At 39.7% G+C, this 21,811-nt stretch overlaps 1 protein-coding gene across 3 annotated transcripts in view; it reads left to right on the forward strand.

Moving 5' to 3' along the window:
• Nucleotides 1-209: 209 nt before the first annotated feature.
• Nucleotides 210-21,811, forward strand: part of LOC147318693 (RNA-binding motif, single-stranded-interacting protein 3-like) — a 167,413-nt gene continuing 145,811 nt past the window's right edge. For 2 of the 3 annotated variants that reach the window (XM_086310776.1, XM_086310775.1), the window contains exon 1: nt 210-353. In XM_086310776.1, the coding sequence (XP_086166902.1) occupies nt 303-353 (51 nt within the window). In that variant the 5' untranslated portion in view covers nt 210-302. The remainder of the gene's footprint in view (nt 354-21,811) is intronic. The other variant, XM_086310777.1, reaches the window with a different exon arrangement.

The following is a 21,811-nucleotide window of genomic DNA, read 5'->3' on the forward strand; positions in this document are numbered from 1 at the left end:
TGCTTGTAGGCCAAGCAAAGTTTGTATTTTCTATACATCCAAATGATCACTTTTTAATTTCTTGGAAGCTTTATTTAGCAGGGGTCTAAGCCTACCAGATTATTCATTAGATTAGTCCTAATTTACAATTTTCAATTTTCATCCATTTAGATTCGATAAAGGTTTTAGGGGCGTGGCTTCTCTCACGGACAGGTTTGCCGCCACACCTGGGCTGATTGAAGTCACTGAAGCGGACCTGTGTCTTACCTTTGTGGTGCTGCTGCAGCTTTGGTGCATTCTTTTGGAATTATCTGAAAAATAATATGACTTGTCATCTTCAACAGCTTGTCCAAGAAGTTTGTGCTTCGGTTTTGGTGAGTGAAATTCTAGTATTTTAGTAGCTGTTATGTTGCACTAATTAGCAGGTATATGCGACCATGCGTAGCAGGTGCTGCTCGCTAACAACACTATAGCCTTAGCTAAACTTAGTACTTCACACTCTCATTCAAATATTATTACTTCATATTCATATTACTTCAAATATTATTAACAAATAAAACATGGTGACGACTAAAATGGTAACATTGAGATTTCAAAACGCAGTATCACACTGTGGCATTTCCATGTCGTTTATAGTGAATAGCTCAGTGTGCAAACTGCACTACAACACAACAACACACTATGATAGTGCGTTTTCAATAAGTGACAGCAGCAGTGTGTGCATGCAGTGTTGTTTGAAATGATGAAGACAGTGTATTTTCATTTGGCTCCTAAATTCTCCTGCAGTATTTGTTTGGATAACTATTTTCTAACTATAAATTGTTATTGTTTTTTATTTATTTATTTTTTAGAAAGAGGGGCAATACATATTAATGAACATTTTAACAAATGTAAATATGCCAGATTATAGCCTTGGGCTAATTTCCATCTGCAGACCCTCTGGCAGGTTGGTGTTAAACACAAGTTAGTAAAAACATACAGAGACACTATTTACAGGTCATGTGACAAGGACAAAAACAGTGATCACATTATACTAGAACAAACAATGACAAGGAGAGTGGACACAGAGGACAGTATTTTTTTTTATTTTGGACTGTTTAAAAGTTTTCCTTACATAACCTGATTTGAATCCTTCTCATTTATGCAACTAAGGAAATAGTCACCAGAACATCCCTAGAAGAATGCTTGGTTGTCCTCCTTTGGTGAAACAGGGCTAAAAGCACAGTTTTGTGAAGTGATGCAGCCAGTGTTAGGATAGTGGCTTTTTTGCCCTCTTTGACACAGGTGGGCAGTGATTGAGGTTGTAGACTCAAAGCCTCTGCACTGAAGAATCTCACTGTCTACCTCTAAAAAGTAATTTTTGGGAGCAACGCCACTTTGTCTGCAGCCATAGCTCTTGAAGAGACACACATGGTCATTTCAGCCATTAGCAGCAGGATACCCATTACTCTTGGGGCACACCTGGACATGTAGTTAACACTGAGCACATGCCTGTGTACTGTGGCCCCATTTCCATGCTTTACTTAGAATGGATTATCATCACCTTTATGGCCATTTAAATTCACACTTGGAAAACACTTAAAGTTCAGTTCACTTAGTTTATAAACAGTGAACTAAATTTTCAAAGACTGACTAGTTCAAATTATTATTATTCTTTATTGTTCCATGTGAGCCCTTGCTTCACAGACAGGGGACTTTAAGTGTTTTTGTCTTTTAGCATTTAAACAATGTTGCATAAACCAGAACAACTGAAAGCAGGCCAGCCTACAAATGTAATTCAGCTCTATAAGAATGTCTGCAGCTGTTAGTTGTTTGCATGATCTTATCCTTTGGTAGTGATTACTTCTTATCATCAATCACTAGCCAGATGCTCCAACTCAGTGTTGCGTTTAAAATTGGTTGCTGATGTTCTGACTTTTGAAAATGTGAGATTTTTTTTTTTTTTGGTCACAATCTGAGGATCTGTACTGATGGCTTCCTTTAAATGTACATAAGGACTGACTTCAGCAGTTCCTTTGGGAGCTGCATTGTCTAAAATCTTTCACCTCTTTCTTCCTTTCCCTTCAACAAGAACAGTCCACGTTAGTGGAGATAAAGTAAACAAATATGAACAATTTACCATACTAAAATAAGTTGAAAGTGATAACAGACTTGGTTTGACATGAGCCATTCTTTGAGATGTGCCTTTTAAAGTTTCATATGTTGAACTCTCCTCTAGGAAGTGGGCAAGTCTGTGGAAAATCTTTATCTATACATCTATACAGCAAAACAATCATACTAGAACTTGCCATGCTGACAGGCTGTATTTCTGTTTTGCAGCATCCTTTCATGGGTACCTGTTAACTTCTGAGAGAATGAGTGATGCTGACATCATGTTCTTTATTTGAAAACAATTGAAGCAATGCAAAGAAGTCTGTTTCTCACAGTCTTTTTTTATACAATGTCATAATGTGTATTTTTAAAGTTTTAGTCCCATTTACAGTAAACTTGATGATACAGCAGGATATGCTTTAGGACGTGGCTACCTTGTGGTTGACAAATCACCGCTGTATGGGTGTGGAATCCTCTCATTCTTAGTCAGATCCACTCCTTGCTTGTCACAACTTTAGAACTTAAAGCCATGTTGGCTAAAATGCAAAACCCAAGACTTCGAAAGAGCACAAACCAAATGCTGACTTAGCATAGTGGTTACATCCATCTTTTGTGTACAGGCATGTGAAAAAGAGCATTTTCACAGCTTTACTACTTCCATAAGAATTAAGAGGGTGGCAATCAGGTGCTGTTAATCAAATACACTTGACAGAGCATCCACGAGTGTGATCACCTCTATTAAAGCAGATGTTTTGGGAATTTGCTGGTGTGGAGTATTCGAGTGCGAGTCAACACAATGCCAGTTTTCCCAAGAGTGGACATATCTCAGCAAATTTACACCAAGGTCAGACCATACAATAATTAGAAAATTAAATACAAAAACAAGAGCTACATCTCAAACTATAGACTTTGGTTAGCTTTTGAAATGTTTATGACATTAAAACTGGAAAAAGACTGAACAAATATGGCTTGTTTGAATGAGTTGTCATGAAAAAGCCTTTTCTAATTATTTTTTTGGCCTTTTTTCAGCCTTTATTGGATAGGGACAGTGAAGATGGACAAGAAAGTGGGGGTGTAGAGGGCCACGGGTTTGGACTCGAACCCGGCCTACTGCTCTCCAGCCATTTTTTTTCCCACTTGTACAAGTGCTGTGTTGTGGTATACATTAATGCTCTCAGAAGATTTTTTTTTTTTTTTTGACGGGGTGTGTGTGATAAGTCGAGCATATTAATTGATTAATTATTTTCTAGCTAATTGTACATGTTTTATCACCCTGATACAATCAGCTCCTAGCTGGGGCTACAGCGCCCCCATTCTGTTTGTCTGGTTGTTGGTAACTGCCAAATTGTAAACTTTATTTTTTGTTGTACAAGAACAAAAATAAATCCTCCAGTCTTGTTTTTCTCTCCCTTTCTGACTTGCTGTAAGGATATTAACCTAGGGTGTGTTCAGTCTTCTCAGAGAGCCTGCTGGGCTGTAAAAATAAAATTCAGTCCATCCATGTGACACAAACTGCATTCAGCAGGTCACATGACACAGGAGAATTGGCTCCAGGCACAGGGACATCAACAGAGTAACAAAGATGGTCACTGAGACAATTTTCAGCAGGATATAAAGTACTTGAATTGACCTCTATTTTCAGCTCTAAATGACTCACCCAGTGTCAGGGGGCCTTTTATGGTCACATGACAATTGGAGAATGTTTGTTTATGAGATACGCCTGAAGGGAAAAAAAGGGAACCACTTCAAGTCATGCTAGTCTCCTTAGTCTTGCAGTGAAGCAGTGTAATACCTGTCTTTTTGATGAGACTGGAAAATGACAAAAATAAGTTCAGACTTGCTGTTACAAAATCATTTAAGCTTGACTTTGCTGTTTGTGATGACAATTTATCAAGAGACCAAAAAAAAAAAAGATTTGGATGCTTTCGTGGATAGCACACATTCATCCAGCTCGTCAAAACAAAAGTAGGTATTGCAGTTTCTAGCCTAATTCATTTACACAGTAGCTTATGTACTGTAATAGCTGATGGCAGTATGTGGGGTGATCTGGGAGCCTTTGGTGAAGAAAGGAACTGGACTTGATGTCAGATGAGTAGTTTTCAGCCTCCCATGCTGACTGAGAGCAGCCTCCTTCCTATAATTTACCTTTTTTGGAAATGATCTGCTAAGTAATTAAAAATTAATTTCCCCCTCAAATCCCATAAGGGCAGAATATCTGCAAGGCATGCAAAGAATATCTCGTGCCATCTGAGACACAAATTGCTGCAATATCCCCGCTCAGTACTGACTTACAGCATTGTGTAAACGATTACCTGCATCGGCTTTTGTAGTAATGATGCAGCAAGTGTGGACAGTAGGCAGATTCTGTGGTTCCCTCAGCATGAAAGAGCACTTTGTTTATAAGTAAGTAGTTGAGGAATACCCGTGCCTCTGTCAGGGTTCAGAGTTATGCTCCCATTGGAGCCACTAGTATTAAACACAAGAACACAGTTTGGCTGAGGCAAACAGCAAAAAAGGTTTGTTGTATTTGCCCGAGGTGTCTTAATACCCATGTGCACAGCTGCTTTTTTTTTATTCAGAGTTAACTCTTCACCTGTCCCATTTTACTTTTGTAGTATTTTAAAATTTATCACTAAAAGTGAGTTTGCCTATGTGTGTCTATGGTCCAATTACAGTGTAGTTGTCAGTTATTTGATCATATTGATGCTACTTTTTGTCTGTTCTGTCAGGAGAGGGGTCCTCTGTCAGTTTTCCTACATCCCATCTGCCCTTCTGTCTCTCAGTACTTGTTTGTTCCACAAACATATATGTATAGCATTTTTCTATTTTATTACAGCTTCAAACCTTGTCCAATTCAGGAATACAAGCACAATATATATTGTTACGAAATCAGTTTCACCCCGGTTCTTTTATTCCTCGGGCATCCAGAGACGGCACTGGAACTCAGTAGTCATTTCACAAAACCTTTATTCATCTTCATTTAAGCATGCATCTTCTAGAAGGGAAGACGTGCAAGGCCGGTGTCCCTCTGCAGATCTTCCACTCCTTTGTTTGTTACAGCCAGCTTTATAGAAGTGACCCCATCATAAAACCCCCATGGTGTGCTGCAAACTCTGTCTGTGTGTGTATGCACGAGCACGTGAGTGCCTGTGTGTGCGCGTACCCGTGTGTCTATGTGAGTGACTGTGCATGTAGGTGTGGGTGCGTCATAACAGTCAAAGCACTGTGTGTGTGTGAGACTTCCTGGGGGTCATAAAAGTAATCTCACCCAAGCTACACCAAATTCCTTTAGACAACATACAAAACAGAGTTAACATATTCCAAACACTGAGACCCCCACTCTGCATCCACTGGGCCAGTGGCCTCTTGTTGTCTTACATTTACAGATCATGTGGAGAGTCTCCTGCAAACCTACTTCTAAGTTATAACAATTATGAGTTTCTATTAAAGGTACAAGCATCAGCAACCCCCAACTGTAGCTTCCTGTCTCCTTTTATGACGGCAGAACCCAGTGTCCATAAATTCCTTTCTCTCTAAACAATTACACACAATCTCAGGCTACAGCTAAGCCAAACTAAAACACACAAACAAATCCTTCCCTATTCCTCTGACCTATTGCTGGACCCTCTCATCTAAGCAAATTTAACACATTACATTCTAATAATTATTTTCATGTATTCACTGTGTGTGTGTGTGTGTGTGTGTGTGTGTGTGTGTCTTTATAATGAAACAAGGTCATTAAGACTTTGTGGTGCAATATGAGATTTAAAATGTTGTTTAGATCATGAGTTCCCACAGCTTGGGTCTCTCTTCTCCTCTCCTTCTAGGTCTTTCTTTCTCTCCTCAGGTGACAGAGTGATGGATTAATCCCAAATAAACTCGTTCATCTTTCAATTAGAGCCAGTGTTGAGGAGGTGCCAGGCATTATGAAGCTGTCTGGAAGACTGGGACTAAGGTAGTGATGTAGAGAAGAAGGGAGGAGGAGAAAAGGGTGAGAGTGAGTTATGGCATTGGTGTGAGGGACAGAGATAGGTGTTTGTAAAAGACTGAGTGGGGGAAAAAAAGTGAGCACAAAATAAGATTTCTGTGTACATGGGGGAAGAAATGCATTGGTTGAGGGAGCACATCCAACTATTAAAACATCAATCAGATTAGAACTCCCATGCCTGGCTGACCATCCAAAGCCTGCCCCCTTCCATCATCCCCACCGTGGTTTGCACTTTTACACAACTTTGGATTTCACTGATTTTGTTTTTTTGTCCCCTTTGTTTCTTGTGTGTGTGTGTGTGTGTGTGTGTGGTTTGTTTTTTCCCCCACTTTAGATGTTTAGATTGTTATCTATCACATTAAAACTTCGTAAGCTATATAAATGCTAAAACCTTTTTTTTTTTTTTTTTTTTTTTGAAAAAGTAGTAAAACAACTTGAGTCAAATGAGTACAAAAGTAGCTCTTGAGTTGAGTTCTCTATTCAATGGTTCATTCTTAATTTGGTGATAGACTGCCCAGCCAAATAACTTTAGCTTTGATGATGTTTTAATAAGCTTATGTAATGGCAGAACATTTATTTTCATCTAAAATTGCAATTTTTTTTTTTCTTGCATTGATAGGGTCAAGTCTTCTCCTCCAGTGTATCCCACATGTTGTCAGTGGAGTTCAGACCCAGATTAATCACCAGATTAGTTATTTAAAGATATTAAATTGTCTTCGTATTGGTTTTATAGTATAGTGGTTAACATACATGTGTATTCAAAAGATCCTTGGATTGAGACCAGGAGGAGCCACAAATCTCTGAGAGGGTTGCGTAAAGGAAATGCATCTGCTGTTAAAAATCTGCCAGATCAAATATGCACTTGAATCGGCTGGTACTGCTCCATTATTGATAAGAAATTACAGAAGCTTAAATTGTATGCACAGGGTTCTACAAAGCACTTTGTCATTCAGGTTGGACTTAAATTTTTTTAAATTGTATTGGCTTTGTGCAACACAGTTTTAAATCAATCTTTCAGCATTGTTGATTTGGTCTAAACCATGGGTCGGCAACCCTAGGCACGCGTGCCACAGTTGGCATGCGAAGGGTTAACTGATGGCACAACCATAGCTGGACTGGCCATCGGGCATACCGGGCATTTGCTCGGTGGCCCGATGATTTTTTTAAATTTTTTATTTATTTATTTTTTTGTAATGGTATAAACAATGAAAGGTGGTGGATTGGCCAAATGCTGGCTGGTGTGTAAAAATAACTCAGTTGTTTGGTGGTGGCTATGGCGTAGCTTCCACAGATTCAGTAAAATTAACAAGTGGTGGAGGCCAGCAGGTGGATGAGGGAGAGGGGAGGCAGGAGGAGGAGAGACCCGAGGCGGCCGCCGGTCCGAGAGTGTCAGGTGAACTGAACTTCAGGTAAGAAGTTATGACCTGCAGTCTATCTGGGTCAGATATGAACCAAGTTTAGGTGGAGTTTATTTTCGTTGTGCTGACTTTTTACCGTCAGTTACAATAACTCGTACTGCGTACTAGCTAGCATGACGGAGTTTCTATACAGCTGGGTGGGTGCTATGATGTTACTGATAGTGAACTTTATTTTATTCATAAGGTTAGTTAGTAGAGTTGCCAACCGTCCCGTAAAAAGACGGAATCGTCCCGCATTCAGAGAAAATATTACGCGTTTCTTGTTGAGCTGAGAAGGGACGCAGTTTGTCTAGGATGGAAAAAGACACAAAGGTGGATTTATTCTGTCGTTACGCTGCACAGCTGCCTCTTCTTCTCCTCTTATTCTCTCCCCCTCCCTCTCCAGTTGCTACTTGACTGATCAATGATCAGCTGATCGGCTTTTCTCTCTTGTTTGTTTATCGCCCACTTTGCGCTAGAAAGAGGAAACCGCCGGATGTCGCGCTAAACAGCAGCAGCACGTTTAAGCTTGATCAGCTGTTGTTAGAATTTATTTAATATTAATTTTAAGTATCAGCTGATGTTTGCTGGAGCCACAGCTGTAAAAGCTCGTGGTCATGATATGGTTTGGTTATCTGGTGAGAGGGAAACATGAAGATGAAACCAGGAGATGTCCTTACTGAATCATCAGCGCTGAACAGGTGATGGAGAAACAGGTTTACCTTTTAGGTGACATGAATGAGTTGAAGGGAAGTTATGAACTGTTTCTGAGAGACAAATAACCCCAGGATCCTTTTTTTAATGTAGCTGACAGCTGGTAACTGTGCAGGGGCGGGTCTAGAAAAGTTTTGCCAGGGGGCCAGGTAGGGCATTAACAGGGAAAGGGGGGCACAGAGAAATACTTTCTTATTCTCATTTAAAATGTCTAGTTTTTATTAAATAATTGTGTGAATCTTACAACCAAAGTTTTTATCTGACATAAAATGTATCATACATATACCAACAAGATTGTACATCACTGTCACAACAGCGTTTGTTTTTATTCAAAGGCTTTATGGCTTTAATACCCGGTGGGCCGGTCTTTAGTCAAAATGCCTGGGCCGATTTTTTTCGTCCCAGTACAGCCCTGGGCACGACATGCAGTGAATTAATCTGAGAAGGTGCATCAAAAAATAAATGGCCGCGCCAGTGGTGCACATCGCAAATCAGCTCGCATAGACACATTAGTTGTTCCTCTTCTTAATGATGGTATCTTAACTAACAACCCGAACTACCAGATTCAACTTGTAATTGGCTAAAAATAACAATAAAGCTAACAAAAAGGGACGTTGTTAGCTTTCCACATTCTGACACTTCAAAAGCTTCAGCAGCTGTCCGCTCAGCACAGCATCAGCACCACGGAAATACACGGATACATCCGTAGACTCGAGACACAATGCATTTTTGGGACTTTCAGGTGTATGGACCAATGTTTTATTTTCTGATCAAACCAGAAATCTTTAATGAGTAGCTAGATTTGTCTCGCATTAACTGGCTGAGTTAATGCAACATCGAAGCAGCTGGAATCCACAGCTGTGCGTGTTCATGGAGCTTGCATTTTCACCTGCTGGACATCACTACCTGACAAGTTTAACTGTCTTCAGAACATTGCAGAGGCCTTATTGACAGTATTTGGCTCTACATATCTGTGTGAGCAGAATTCTTCTCACATGAAGAGATCAGAGATCAGTGTGTATTAACAAACATGCCATATTGGCTCAGTTTATTTTTCTTATCATTGTTGTGAGACCATAAATAGCATTTGCATTTTCTGTTGTACAGTTCATTTGCTGTTATGGATAAAAAGTGTCTTTTTTTTTCTTTTTTTTTCCAAAATGGCTGATAACTATTCGCTGATAGCTGCCAACATCTGCCAACATAATTCTATAAAGTGGTTCTATATAGTGTGTAACTGTTCATATAGTGTTATTAAATTTATTGCTGACTTCTGAGGAAATTTTAAATGGCACTCGCCATCAGAAAAGTTGCCTACCCCTGGTCTAAACGCTCTTAGGGTTTGAGTTTCAGAAACATTGTGCATGTTTTAACTAAATACAGCACTGTTAGTTTCATTGTGTTTATAAAAAAATTGAAATTCTAAATTGTCATAGATGGTGTTTGAAGACACTGGCTGAATAGTCTTACACGGTCTGCTCTAGTATGTTTGTTCTCTAAAAGATGTTAAAGTGGAACAGCGAAAAGATTGCAAATCATTGTGGATACATCAGTTTTTGCACCATGCAACAGATGGGCACGGCCCCCCATATACCTGTAGTCCTGATCTTAACATCACTGAGTCTGTGTGGGATTACTAGAGACAGATGACACTCCAATATGATTCCAATATGTTTGCAGTAACCTACCTGCCAAGTAGCTAGAAATTGTACATTTTTCAAATCAACTTCAGCACCCAAATTGTTTGCACAGTTAAATGTAGGCGTAAGCATTGATATTAGTCTGCAAATTTGTGTACTTAATCACAGTGTGTGCGCTCATATCCTATTATTGTGTGTAAATACAGTATGTGTATTTATATACAGTAATAATGTGTGGGTACAAGAGGAAGAATAAGGCGGTGGTGTTTGAGGAGGCTGTTATGACTTTGTACCCTCACTTTCATTCTCACCTAGAAACCAATACCGAGCTGTTGGCATATTTTCATTTCTTCCATTTTACTTCTTCTGCTTCTTCAAGGAATATTATGTACTGTAGGCACACAGGGACGAGTTCTAATGAATTTGAATGAGCGTCTCAATTTATTTTCCATGTTTTATTTATTTTTTCAGGGTTTGGGGAGTAAATTGAATCGACGGCGGTGATGCGTGTGCTAGTCAGGAGCAATATAGGGACCTGCTGTTCTGATTAAGTTCCTGTTATGGAGCCGTTCATTATTGATTTCATTTCTCCTCACTTCTCCTCCCTCTCGCATTCACATTTACTCCATATCTCTTTCTTCTCAGCAGGGCTCTCCCTTGTTCTCTATGCCTCTTATTCTTCCCTGCTTCTTTGCAGTCAACTTTCGTCTAAAAGCAGCGACTTGTCATTTATTAAACTAAGAAAAATGTAAAATAAAACAATTAAAAAAAAAATTTATTACAGTATTTGATTTCTTTTTTTCTACTAATCCCACTAATGTTTGGCTTTTGAGGTTACCAGTGTTGCTTAGTTCTTACAGGGACAAAACATGCATTCAGCGACATCTGTAATTCATTTATTTACCACATACAGAGATCCAGATACAGAGATCAAAATTTAATTATCATAGTTTGTGTTGATACACCGATTTAATTTTCTCTCTGTGCTCTTAGAGCTATGTTAGAACTTATGACAGGACAATATACAGCTAAAAAAAAAGTAACAAGATTAATATTGAGTCATAAATTGTTCTTATACTGTTTTACATTGTTTGTGTAGATTACAACACTTTTTTTTGTCTTATACACATGCCTGCATCACTGTAAATCACTAGTTGTTTGTTTTCCTTCTCGCACAAGAGCTCTGTGGACCACACTCGCACTGAGTCACTTACTGGCAGTCATACTCTTTGGGATTTCAAATCATTGTTTACCCTGCCTGTGGAGGTTCTGATACGTTCCTAGGTTTTCCAAATAATCTAGCTAGACATGCAGCCGAGAGTTTTCCAATAATCTCTCCAACCTTAAAATCCAACATTTCCAAACTTGATAGTATCAGCGGTGGCCAAGAAAACCATCTCACACACAACAAAGTCTTTGAATTTGGCAAATTTTGCAAATTTAAACTCAATGCAGATTTTGAGTTTTACATTTAATACAATTAGGACAGTCTCACTAGGATTAGCTGTATAAATAAATGTCTGACTTTTCAAGGTAAATGTTGTCAGTATGGAATAACTGATGGACAAACTGCTGCAGTGTAATGCTTCTGATGGAATTTGGTGCTCTAGTTTTTATGTTAAAAGTGCAAGTTTGACATATGACAATGATCTTTTGGTTGTTATTCTATACCGAACTTGGCAAAATTTCCCACCCAGCTGAATGGTTTGAGACAAATACACCCACTGAACCCCCTATTTGACCCTTTCTTTTCCCTTTAGCACCACAGGAAAACATGGGTCTGAAGTGCTCATGGAGCTTTTAAGACATGGGTTCTTGAATAAAACAGAATTCCTTTTAGCGAGCCTGTGGTAAATCTCTTTTGTTTGCGATTAAGTAGTGCTAAATAGTCTGCAGCTGTGTTGAGACTGAGCTATGGTTAGGAGGCCATCTGAAGTCCTCTGTGTTGTTATGACTAACTTCCTATAACCTGACCTCTCCATGAGTCAAGAGCCAAGTCATAGAAAAAGGAATGCGGTGACAGGTTCCACGGAACAAAGAAGAGGACCTGTTGTTTTTAATGAGCCCCTGGCCTTTTCCACTGGCTGGCAGGTTCGTGTGCTGGCAGTGTGGATAGCAGTTTGGATCACAAATAGGCCAGTTACGGCTAAGGTTGTTTTTTTTCTCCTCTGACTAATAATCTTAATTTGCCTGGCTTCCTGAGGCCTTCTTCATGGTTTCTGGTGTGCTGACTTCATGTGTGGCAGTTCTCATGCTAAGGTATTAAATTTTTACCATATACATCTGTCTGGTGTATTTATTTATACAGTTCATCACGTATAGGCATTTGTGAGCTAAGCTTTAAAGTAAGCTTTCACATGTAGTTTTGTCTGGCAGCCTTAGTCTGCCTTTTTAAAGAAACCACCCTGTCAAAAGTTTGGCCTTCATACCCCAAACTGTGAGAGCGGCGGGCTGAAACATCTGTGGTCTTGGCTGGGAATAAGAGGCTGCAGAGACTTGGATTTAGGATCTAATATGCAATCTCTGGGGTGGGGTAATGGGGAACTTGGCTTGGGGTTATGAACTAGGATTGTGAGGTGAGGTGAGGGGTAAGGGTGTTGGGCTGGGAAATTTGGAGAGCTAAGAATTTAGCTCTCCAAATTTGAGAGTTCGGCATTAGGTGATGAGAGGATGGAGTGTATCAGGGTAGCCTGGATAGGGGGAAGGGCGTGGTGAATTTTGAGAAACTGGGGTTAAGGCTGGGACAAATGCTGTTGGAAAGACAAGGGATCTTAATTTTGTAGCTGTACAGTGTTTTTAAAAATAGCAATAAATATGCCAAATAGACGTTTACTTAAACACTTCAAATACTGAACAGAATAAATTACTATAATGCTAAGTCAATGTTTTTACTAAGGGATTTTGTGTAAGGGAGACAATAAGAATTAGGTCGCCTACATGGTTAAGGAAGAGGCTTGTGTTTCTGTGATGTGGAAACCGTGGTGAAGCATAACTCTGGAGCTGGTTTAAGGTCCATGAATTGAGGTTTGTGGGCAGGGGATTGGGTGTTTTTTCTGTTTTTTTCTTTTTTCTTTTTTTTTCTTTTTTTTTTTTTTTAAGGACTGCAAAGGGAGGCTAATGTTGAAAAGTGTCCGCTAAAGCTGTAGCAAATGAATGGATGGATTAGTTGGAATACAAAGAATTCGAATGGAGTTGGAGCATGTGTGAGTGCTGTTGGCTTTCCGGCTGGGAAATTGGTCTGGAGGGTTGGGTGAGGGTCATTTGATGCTATTTTGGCTGTTCCCGGCTCAGTAACGGCTGGATAAGAAGAGGGTCTCTCTTTCTCTGACGCCCTCCCTCCCCTCACTCAAACGCATACATGCACACGCACACACTCCTTTCATGTTCGGCCAGTTGCATCCAACACTGGGGAGACTTTTGGGAAGATGATATTATGGATGATACGGAGTGGAAGATGACTCAGCCACAGGAATCCCAGAAAACCCACAGTGGTTGGCTGGAGTACATAGACAGAGAGAGACAGTGAAACAGAGGGAGGCAGAGGAAGTGTGTGTGTGTGTGTGTGTGTGTGTGTGTGTGTGTGTGTGTGTGTGTGTGTGTGTGGTATAAAAGCCAAGGAGAAGTAAAGGAGAAAGGGAGTCATGGGAATGTGTCATTGAAGTTGTCATTTTTATTTTTGGCTGTTATTAATGTGACTTTCCTTTTAGTTCAGTTTAGCAGTCCATTAAAATAAGTACTTTAATGTTTCATGTATTTGTGTGCATTAGATATTAATGTTCAATAATAACGTGTCAGATCTATATCACTGAGGAAGTATGGACGCCTTCATTTAAGCATGTGCTTTCTGCTGCTTTTTTCTGCAAAGTTACCGTAATGTAAAGGCTACCAAATGTAACATTAGCATCACTGAATAATTTATGACCTTTCATGACTGACTGTAACAGTGAGCAACCCAGAATTATTCCAGCCTAAGCTTTAGATGTGTTTGTTAGGTTCTAGATGCATCATTTTGTTTTTCATAACTATAGTTTGTTTACTCGGGTCTGAATCAGTTGATGAGTTTGACATTTTTTTGCTTTTTCCTGTGGTTTGGTTTTCATTGCCACAGAGAAAACCCCAAGTGAACTCCAAGCAAACCAAAACTCTGTCAGGAGCAACAAAAATAAATGCATGAAGAGGGGGCCATGTTCTGGACTAGTGAATAACGTTCATGTTACAGCTAGTTGTCACAGTTTGTGTTCTGGGATGCTGGGAAATACACAAAGCATACCTGGCTAGGTAAAGGCATTTATCTCACACCTGCAGCTTATGCCTGGTGTTTGGGTAGGATTGATGTTGCATCATGTTCTCACCATAAACAAACCAGATTCAGGCGCCCTCCTCTAAAGGAGCTTAGGGTTTGTTTGTTTGTTTTTTTTGGGGGGGGGGGCATGGTTACACCTGCAATTGAACAACTTTGGCTAAATGGACTAAACAGCACAGGAGTGAAAACACCCTTACGTCTCTGACTTTATTCATTATTTGGTAACCTAAAGAGTTTGTAAGTTTTGTCATGTTCAGCTGTGCTCTTTGGTTCGGTTTCTAGCACAAAGAAGGAAAAGGCTGCAGCTATTCCAGTGCATATCTGGCTTTCTTTCGGTTAGTGATGGTAAAATGAGCAATTCCTAGTTGTGGAAGGAGATGCCAATACTTTCTTAATAAGCCAAAGACTTCTGGGGGATGTGGTTTTAATGTTTTGGAACACCAACATTTACAGCGTAATTTAGACATTATGGTCTTCTCTAGCAAGGACTTAAGGTCATTGTGCAACAAGACCGCAACTAATTTGAGAATGATGGCTTAAATGTTAAATATCCAACATGTAAGTCTTGTCTTTTTTTTTGCCTTTGACTCTGTGCTGTGATTGGAGCTGACAATTGTGGCTTTTATCTGTTATCCTGCCAAGCTGAACTAGAGGCAGGCCTGGGATCAGCTCAAGTCCAATATGCTGTAAACGCTCCGTTTGTTGAACAGACACAAATGGAAGTTGAAATGTCCAGGTGAATGGGGTTTCAAGCTTTATTTCTGGCTGCATGCCTACCCACAGACTAGTTTTGTGAATTTATCAGTTGATTCTCATTAATGGTGATAAAGCGATCTGTAAAATCAGATCTGTTTTCTGCCAGCCCATTTTCGCAATATAAAAGCTTTCTAAAATGCAGAGAGGAAAGCTAAGAGAGACTCAAATTGTGAGTAAACACTTTAAGTGCGGATAGTAAAACTATAATTTGTGACAGTACGGCACAGATTTATTTTTATTGAAAGCAGAATTAGAGGCAGTTTGTGTAAAAACTGGATGTGAACAAAAGAGCATGAAGTAACATGGCCAAAACATCTGTAAAGCTGTGGTGCAACAGCAGATTTGACATTTTATTAACAAAGAATAGTTTTTACCCATAATGCCACCAGCAGTGTCATGCAATGGAGATACAATTTGATAATTAACAGCTTTTACACTTGCTCTTGTGCAATTTAAAATAAGCAGAGGAGTGGAAAAGTGCTGTCTCACCACTGAGCTCTTGGTATCGCGTGCCTTCCAAACTTTCACTGTGTTGCAGTGACCTTGAGCGCTGCAGAAAACAGCCTGTGAGTAACTCAGGAAAATGAGGAGTGGAAAAGAGAGAGGGAACCCTCCAGCTTGCTTGTCGACAGATAATCTGTCAACCCCCCACTGGTCCCCAGACTCACGGTACATGTGGCATACACACAAATGCTATGCAGAACACACACACACACACCTCTCACCAGCCACCTACTCATGCTGCACAGCTGAGTGTCTGACAGTGAGGTAGCTGGTGGAGAACGTACTTACCTCCCTCCTCTCCTCATCTGTTTCAGCTTCATCCATCACACCCTACACACACCTTTCTCTCCCTATCTTTAACTTTCTGCCCTCTCTCTTCTGTTGTCTCTCTTCTCTATCATAACCTTTCTCTTTCTTCCTGTGGGTCTATCATGGTTTGTCCCTCCCTCGGTTTCTGCTCCTTCTCTCCAATTTATCTTCTCTTATTTGTCTTTGCCTGAACTCCCTGAGATGGTTGCAAAAAGAGAAGGCGAAAAAGTCATCAGTGAAAAATGGACACTGTGGAGAACACACACTGGTCTGTAATCTAAGTACATGCTGGAACACTCTTGATTATATTAGCCCTGTGATGTGCTGGAGCTAAGATGTAAAACAAGGCTCGCCATGAATGGTGGCTGTTAATAAACTCAGAATTGCAAACTATTGATTGGCTCACTCAGTGTTAATCGTGCATGTGTGTGTGAAATGCACATCCGTGCATACTTCAGCAGTGATAGCCCAGTAGTTTTGAAAATAATGGTATCAAGATCTGTACACAGTTCTGCTCAGTGATTGCCTCCAGGCCTTTAATACCCTACAACTGACCCCTGCCTTGGGTCAGAACAAAGCATAGTCTTTAGTAAATGCTTCACTACTACCTACTAAGAATGCCTAAGGATCAAACCTTTGAATGAATGCCAACCATTTGCATAGACCATGAACACACAGGCATTGTAGAAACAGTGCTGCTGTAGCAATCATCATTTCATTTAGGTATAATCTGAAATAATACGCCAAATCAACGCAATGCACCATATTTTTTTGATGGATATCTCAGGGTGTTTTTTGTGCTACAGAAAACGCTCCCAGAACGTGCTGTTCATCTACAAATAAGAGAGAATCTCAAAGCGTGTAACCAAATCTAGGTTTTGACAAAATGTCAACAGAGCTGAGGTTTTGTTTGTTGCTTCCTGCTGTCTAATGGTCTTCCTTCCAAGTTTATTAAGCACCAGCATCACACACATGAAAGTTGTCCTTTCATTAATAATTTAAAATTATATAACATCTGTGACGTGATGACAGGATCAGGCAGGATCTAAAAGTGAAAGATTGTTTGGTATGATCACAACTGGGAGAAGAAAAGGTCTTGACATTTGCACATCTTGACTGTTGGGTAAAGTGTGCATATACACATCTAAGCATGTAGCTTTTAGACACATAATATGAAGGCACTGTGCATCAGTTGGCTTACATGTTTGACACCTCGTTCATGCATGCACGTGTAGAATTGGTGCCGTCTTTGCACGTAAAAATAAAACTGCAACTTCTAAGTCAGTCAGCTACATTATCTTGTATGCAATGAACTTACTCAGTCAGTGGGCAAACATGTGAAAGCTACCCATGAGAGTTGTCATATAACATGGAACTGGATACAGCAGTTAAATTTTTTTTCTTTTCCCCGTGAGTGGGTAGAGTGCAGAATGAGTCAGTGGGTTGACATTAACTGGCAGTTGTGCAAAGTGCGCAGATGTATTGCAAAAAACCCAGATGAGTCACTCCTCACTTCAGAAATGGTAATTGCACTTAATGACTCAATGACCACATTTGGATTGGAATTATTTCTTTGGAAGTTGTAGAACAAACTAAAGTGATATCATGGGCAGAAAGACAGGCAGGAAGGCAAATGGGAGAAATGAGTTGGATGGAAAGTGAGTGAAAGAAACTGATGAGAAAGATGGATTTAGAGTGGCAAAATATCCTCCACCACGTGGAGTTGTTTAGGCCATTGCTGGCCATGTTGTTTGTTCTTCACTGTTCTTGTGCATCTTGCTGCCAACTTAGTGTCAGGGTAATGTGATGGTTAGATTTATAGATGTGTCCCCCTCTGGGCTGCCACAGGAGTTTGGGCAGCACAGATGTGATGAAGCACTGTCCAGAATCCAACAGCTACAGTTAAGTTCCCAGTCTGTGCCAAGAGCCACGTGAATTTGGGTGGGGATGGTGGAAGCGGATGGAACTTCTGGAGTTGCTGTGAACTAAATTCAATTTAACAGCTGTGGAGGGAAATGTCCACATGCTCATCATCTGGGTGGGTAAAGAGATGAGGTTGGGTTATGGATTGAATCCAAAACGTGTATTTTTTCTTTCTTTTTTGTATATACACAGGTCTGCGGCATATGTAGTCATGTATTTGTCTATGACCCAACATTACTGAAACCTCCCAATCTCACCTAAAGGTCATATAAACCATTTCTACAACCATCAAACACAGCAAAAACAACAATTGAAAGCACAATTGCGACATTTTTGCATAATTTGCATAAACACAAACAACCAAAACCCTGTGTTAACATCACTGTGTCTAACCAGGCAAACGACACATTGTCTAAATGCCGAGATAAAAGTTTTGTCACGTTCTGACCAAAGTTCACTGAACCAACCACAACAGAAGATCACAAATGTTTTCACGCTTGATCAATAATAACATGAAATCAGTTTTACCTTTCCAGTCGCTTCCAAACCAAACATCCTTTCGAGACTACGGCTTATTTCCTGAATAACTCAATCTCCCACAATCCCTCAGGAGATTGTCAACACAGCGTTTGTAATTGCAGAGAAATACGCTATTCATTTTTGGGCTTGTCATTTTTGAGCAGGCACCTAACAAATACCCTTGGGGCTAAAGAGGTTAAGACTGTCTGAGCAGCTGTATTTAAGAAGTGTTTAAAGGTTGTAGACTATGTTTAGTGCTATCTTTTGTCAGTACAGAACATGGCGTCACTGGGTTGGTTGGTTGTTGCTAATAGGCTTCTAGTAACAGAACCAGTAACTCAGTGGAAAATAAGGACACTAAAACTAAAAATCGGTCTAACATTAATGAGTTTTATGTTAAGAACCCAAGGATACACTGTCCACATTCACTCTGTCTCTGAAGCAGTAAGTTATTTTTCATTGTTTCCCGTTTCAGTGCAGCTGGGCAAAGTCCACCTGTTACCTGTGATGTTTGGATTTGTAAAGTATTTTATAATTGAGAACTATCTCATCAGTGAGATGAGGGAAAAGGTCTCAAAAGTACAGCATCTCTTCCTTCGTCACTTTTCAGACGGAGCAACGGAGAGCTAAAATGTGCTATTTAACCTCCTAAGACTCGAACTCTTCCACGGCATGCATTTTTAATTTCTCTTTGATATTTGGGCATATTGGGGCCCGATGAATGTAAAAACAAAGAATTACCAGATTTTTTTTTCTTACCTTTGTTTTTAAGAAAAATAAGGGCCACATGAGGATATTCATTTAACATTTTGATAGAACAGTAGCAGTATAATGTCCTCATGAGTGGATATCAGGCCCTTGTAGAGCAAAATTGAGTATTTTGGTCTAAATAACCCAAAATGTGATGTCCACATATGTGGACGCCAGGTCCTAGGAGGTTAATGTGGTTGAGATGTAGGCTCATAAGGTCACCAACATAAACCGTGTAAAATCACAAAACGCTGATCCATTTGTTTTCTGCTGATAATTTCGTTATTGTACTCATACTAGAGCTGGGCGATATGAGATTTTTTCATATCACGATATGTTTTTTTCATTTCAGGCGATAACGATATCTATCACGATATAAGCCAAATAACTATATTTGTAAGATTTAAATGTGCCGTTGCTCACAAGTAAAATGTGAAATAATCAGCAGCTTGTTTTTATTTAAATATTTATTTCCCATAATAAGTTCAACAGGGTAGATGTACTTAAGGAACATGAGACTTTTTCAGATAAATAAAGGCAAATATTGCAAACTACACAAAAGGCAGCCGCTAAAGCGTTTAAGTTTCAAAATAGAACAAATGAAACAGACTAAATTGTCAATTCCACTTAGAAGCAAAATATTAATTCTAAAAATAAATCTTAGTTTGTTTTACAGAAGAACAGACAAAACTGACTAACTTTTGTCAATATCAAATAAACTGAGAACTAAAAGGAAATTCTCAATCTCTCCTTGTTGTATAGCTGAGCTTTTCAAACAGTTTTAACAGTTACTTTAGTCTGACAAAAGCCGAATGACGAATTAGCGCTTCCAGTCAGAGACTGAGGCTACGTCCACACGTACACGGGTATTTTTGAAAACGGAGATTTTCCGTTTTCGTTTTAAAAAAATAATCCCGTCCACACATAAAGGCAGAAATGAAGGAAAACGCTGCTATGAACATGCCAAAGCAGCAGGTGGCGCTAGATTCCTAACCGTGCAGAAATATTGGCCAATCAGAAGTCTAGAAGCCTCGGTGGGAAAAAGTAAACAAAGCTGGGGCATAGAAGCAGAACCGAGTCGTATGTGTGGAGGGACAGTAACTGTGTGTATTTGTAAGCATTTAAACACTGCAGAGAGTAGAATTAACAGTAACAGTATTGTAGAAATTCATTTCACCGAAACAATAACGTGGCGCACAGTGTGACGCATGCACCAGTTTATTGTATTTGCAGACTTGCTTTCGGCACAATTTACAGTGCACGCTACTCTATTTTTTGTCAGACTTGAAATAGCCGAAATACCTTCACACTACGGAACTTCTATGGCTCTTCCGTTCGACAATCTCTTCGGCATTGGAACCATCATCTGTTTTCTCTTCGGTCACGCTCGGTTGATTTTTCTAGTCGGCGCACTCATTTCCTCCATTACGCGCTGGCTGCTTCCCAAACAAACACACGTGCGGCTTGGCACTTGTGCGGTACATAACAAGTCACGCGACGTGACGCTGCGGCTGTGATTGGTTCGGCTCTGCGCTACTTAATTTGGATTGGCTGACCTTTTTTTTTTTTTTTTTTTTTTTTTTTAAGAGGACAAGAGCGGCGAGGTCTATCGCGATAGCTTAATTTCTCTATCGAGTAAAAGTTATATCGCGATACATATCGTTATCGTTCTATCGCCCAGCTCTAACTCATACCAATAAAATGATAAAGACCTCTGTACACAAAGAAGAGCTCTGAGGCAGTGCAAGTCTGTGTACGTAAAGGAACTTCCGAATTCATCAGCCTGTCAAAACAAAAGCCATAGCTGTTGCTTAATGAAGCATTTCATTTCCATCATTGTTTCTGCTCCCTCACAGGATTTCACTGTATCTTTTTACTTGATGTATGTGAAGTGCAGCAGAGCACTGTATCTGCATAATTTTAGAATAGAGGGCTCTGAAGCAGTGCCTCAGTATTCAGAATGGACTGGTAATGAGTCACAATGCTTTATTGAAAAAGTGTGTGTGCGTGAAAAATAATTGAATGTAAGTGGTGCCTATCAAGTTGTGGTTGTTTCTCTCTGGTAGTGAAACCTACGGAGATTTGAAAACTCATTTAGCTGTGCCACTTCAAAGAAAAGGAAGTATTACGTAAAATCGTTGTTGGACGGGGTGGCACGCTGCTCTGGGAAGAACTGCGCAAAAGACCTGGCGTGGTGAAAATGAATCAAGACGATCGAGTCGCTGTTTTCACTGTACTGTGGTTTTGTGCGTGTATGCGTGCGTGTGTTCACATCTTTGTCTAGGCTAAGTAAATGTTTGTATTCATGCTAATTAGTGTGTCCATTGAATAACAGGAAGCTGTTCCCAGTCTGCAAAGATGAAAGGCATTAGAACTGTGTCCAGTATTTCCTCCCTGGTGTGTTCACTCTAGCTCTGCAGGCTTTAACAATGAGATCTCTGAAAAGAAAGAAAGAACCAGAAAGGAGTTTGATAAGCTCTCTTTAACAGCAACATCAGAGTGAAAGCCTCAGATGAGTGCAGCCAGGTCGGGAAGGTTCCAGTGCAGAGCAAACTAAAAAAGCAAAACACATGCTTTCTGTCAAATCCACGAAATAAAAAAATAAAAAGATAAAAATGTGTGTATAGTAGGGCTGGGCGATATGATCCAAAATTCATCTCGATATTTTTTAGCTGGATGGCGATATAAGATATATATCTCGATTTTTTTTTTTAAGCCATAAAGTAAGAACAAAAAGAGAGTTCTTAGTCAAAGCTGTGTCCCAGATGTCACACAGGCACTTTTATTAACATACAGCACAGATGTACATGAAAAATTACTCAAAATTAAATTATGAGAATTCATTAAATAATAATGCTCCATAAATAAAAGAAAACAAGGTTGTTTTTGTGCTAAACAAAGAGCTCACAATTGTGCAGTCAAAATGTAAACTAAAAGA

Source organism: Aulonocara sp. 'chitande type north' Nkhata Bay, linkage group LG11 (assembly GCF_057382095.1).
Source record: "Aulonocara sp. 'chitande type north' Nkhata Bay isolate Kocher_YH1m ecotype deep benthic linkage group LG11, A_spYH_male_GT1.1, whole genome shotgun sequence".
In the NCBI taxonomy this organism is placed as follows: domain Eukaryota; kingdom Metazoa; phylum Chordata; class Actinopteri; order Cichliformes; family Cichlidae; genus Aulonocara; species Aulonocara sp. 'chitande type north' Nkhata Bay.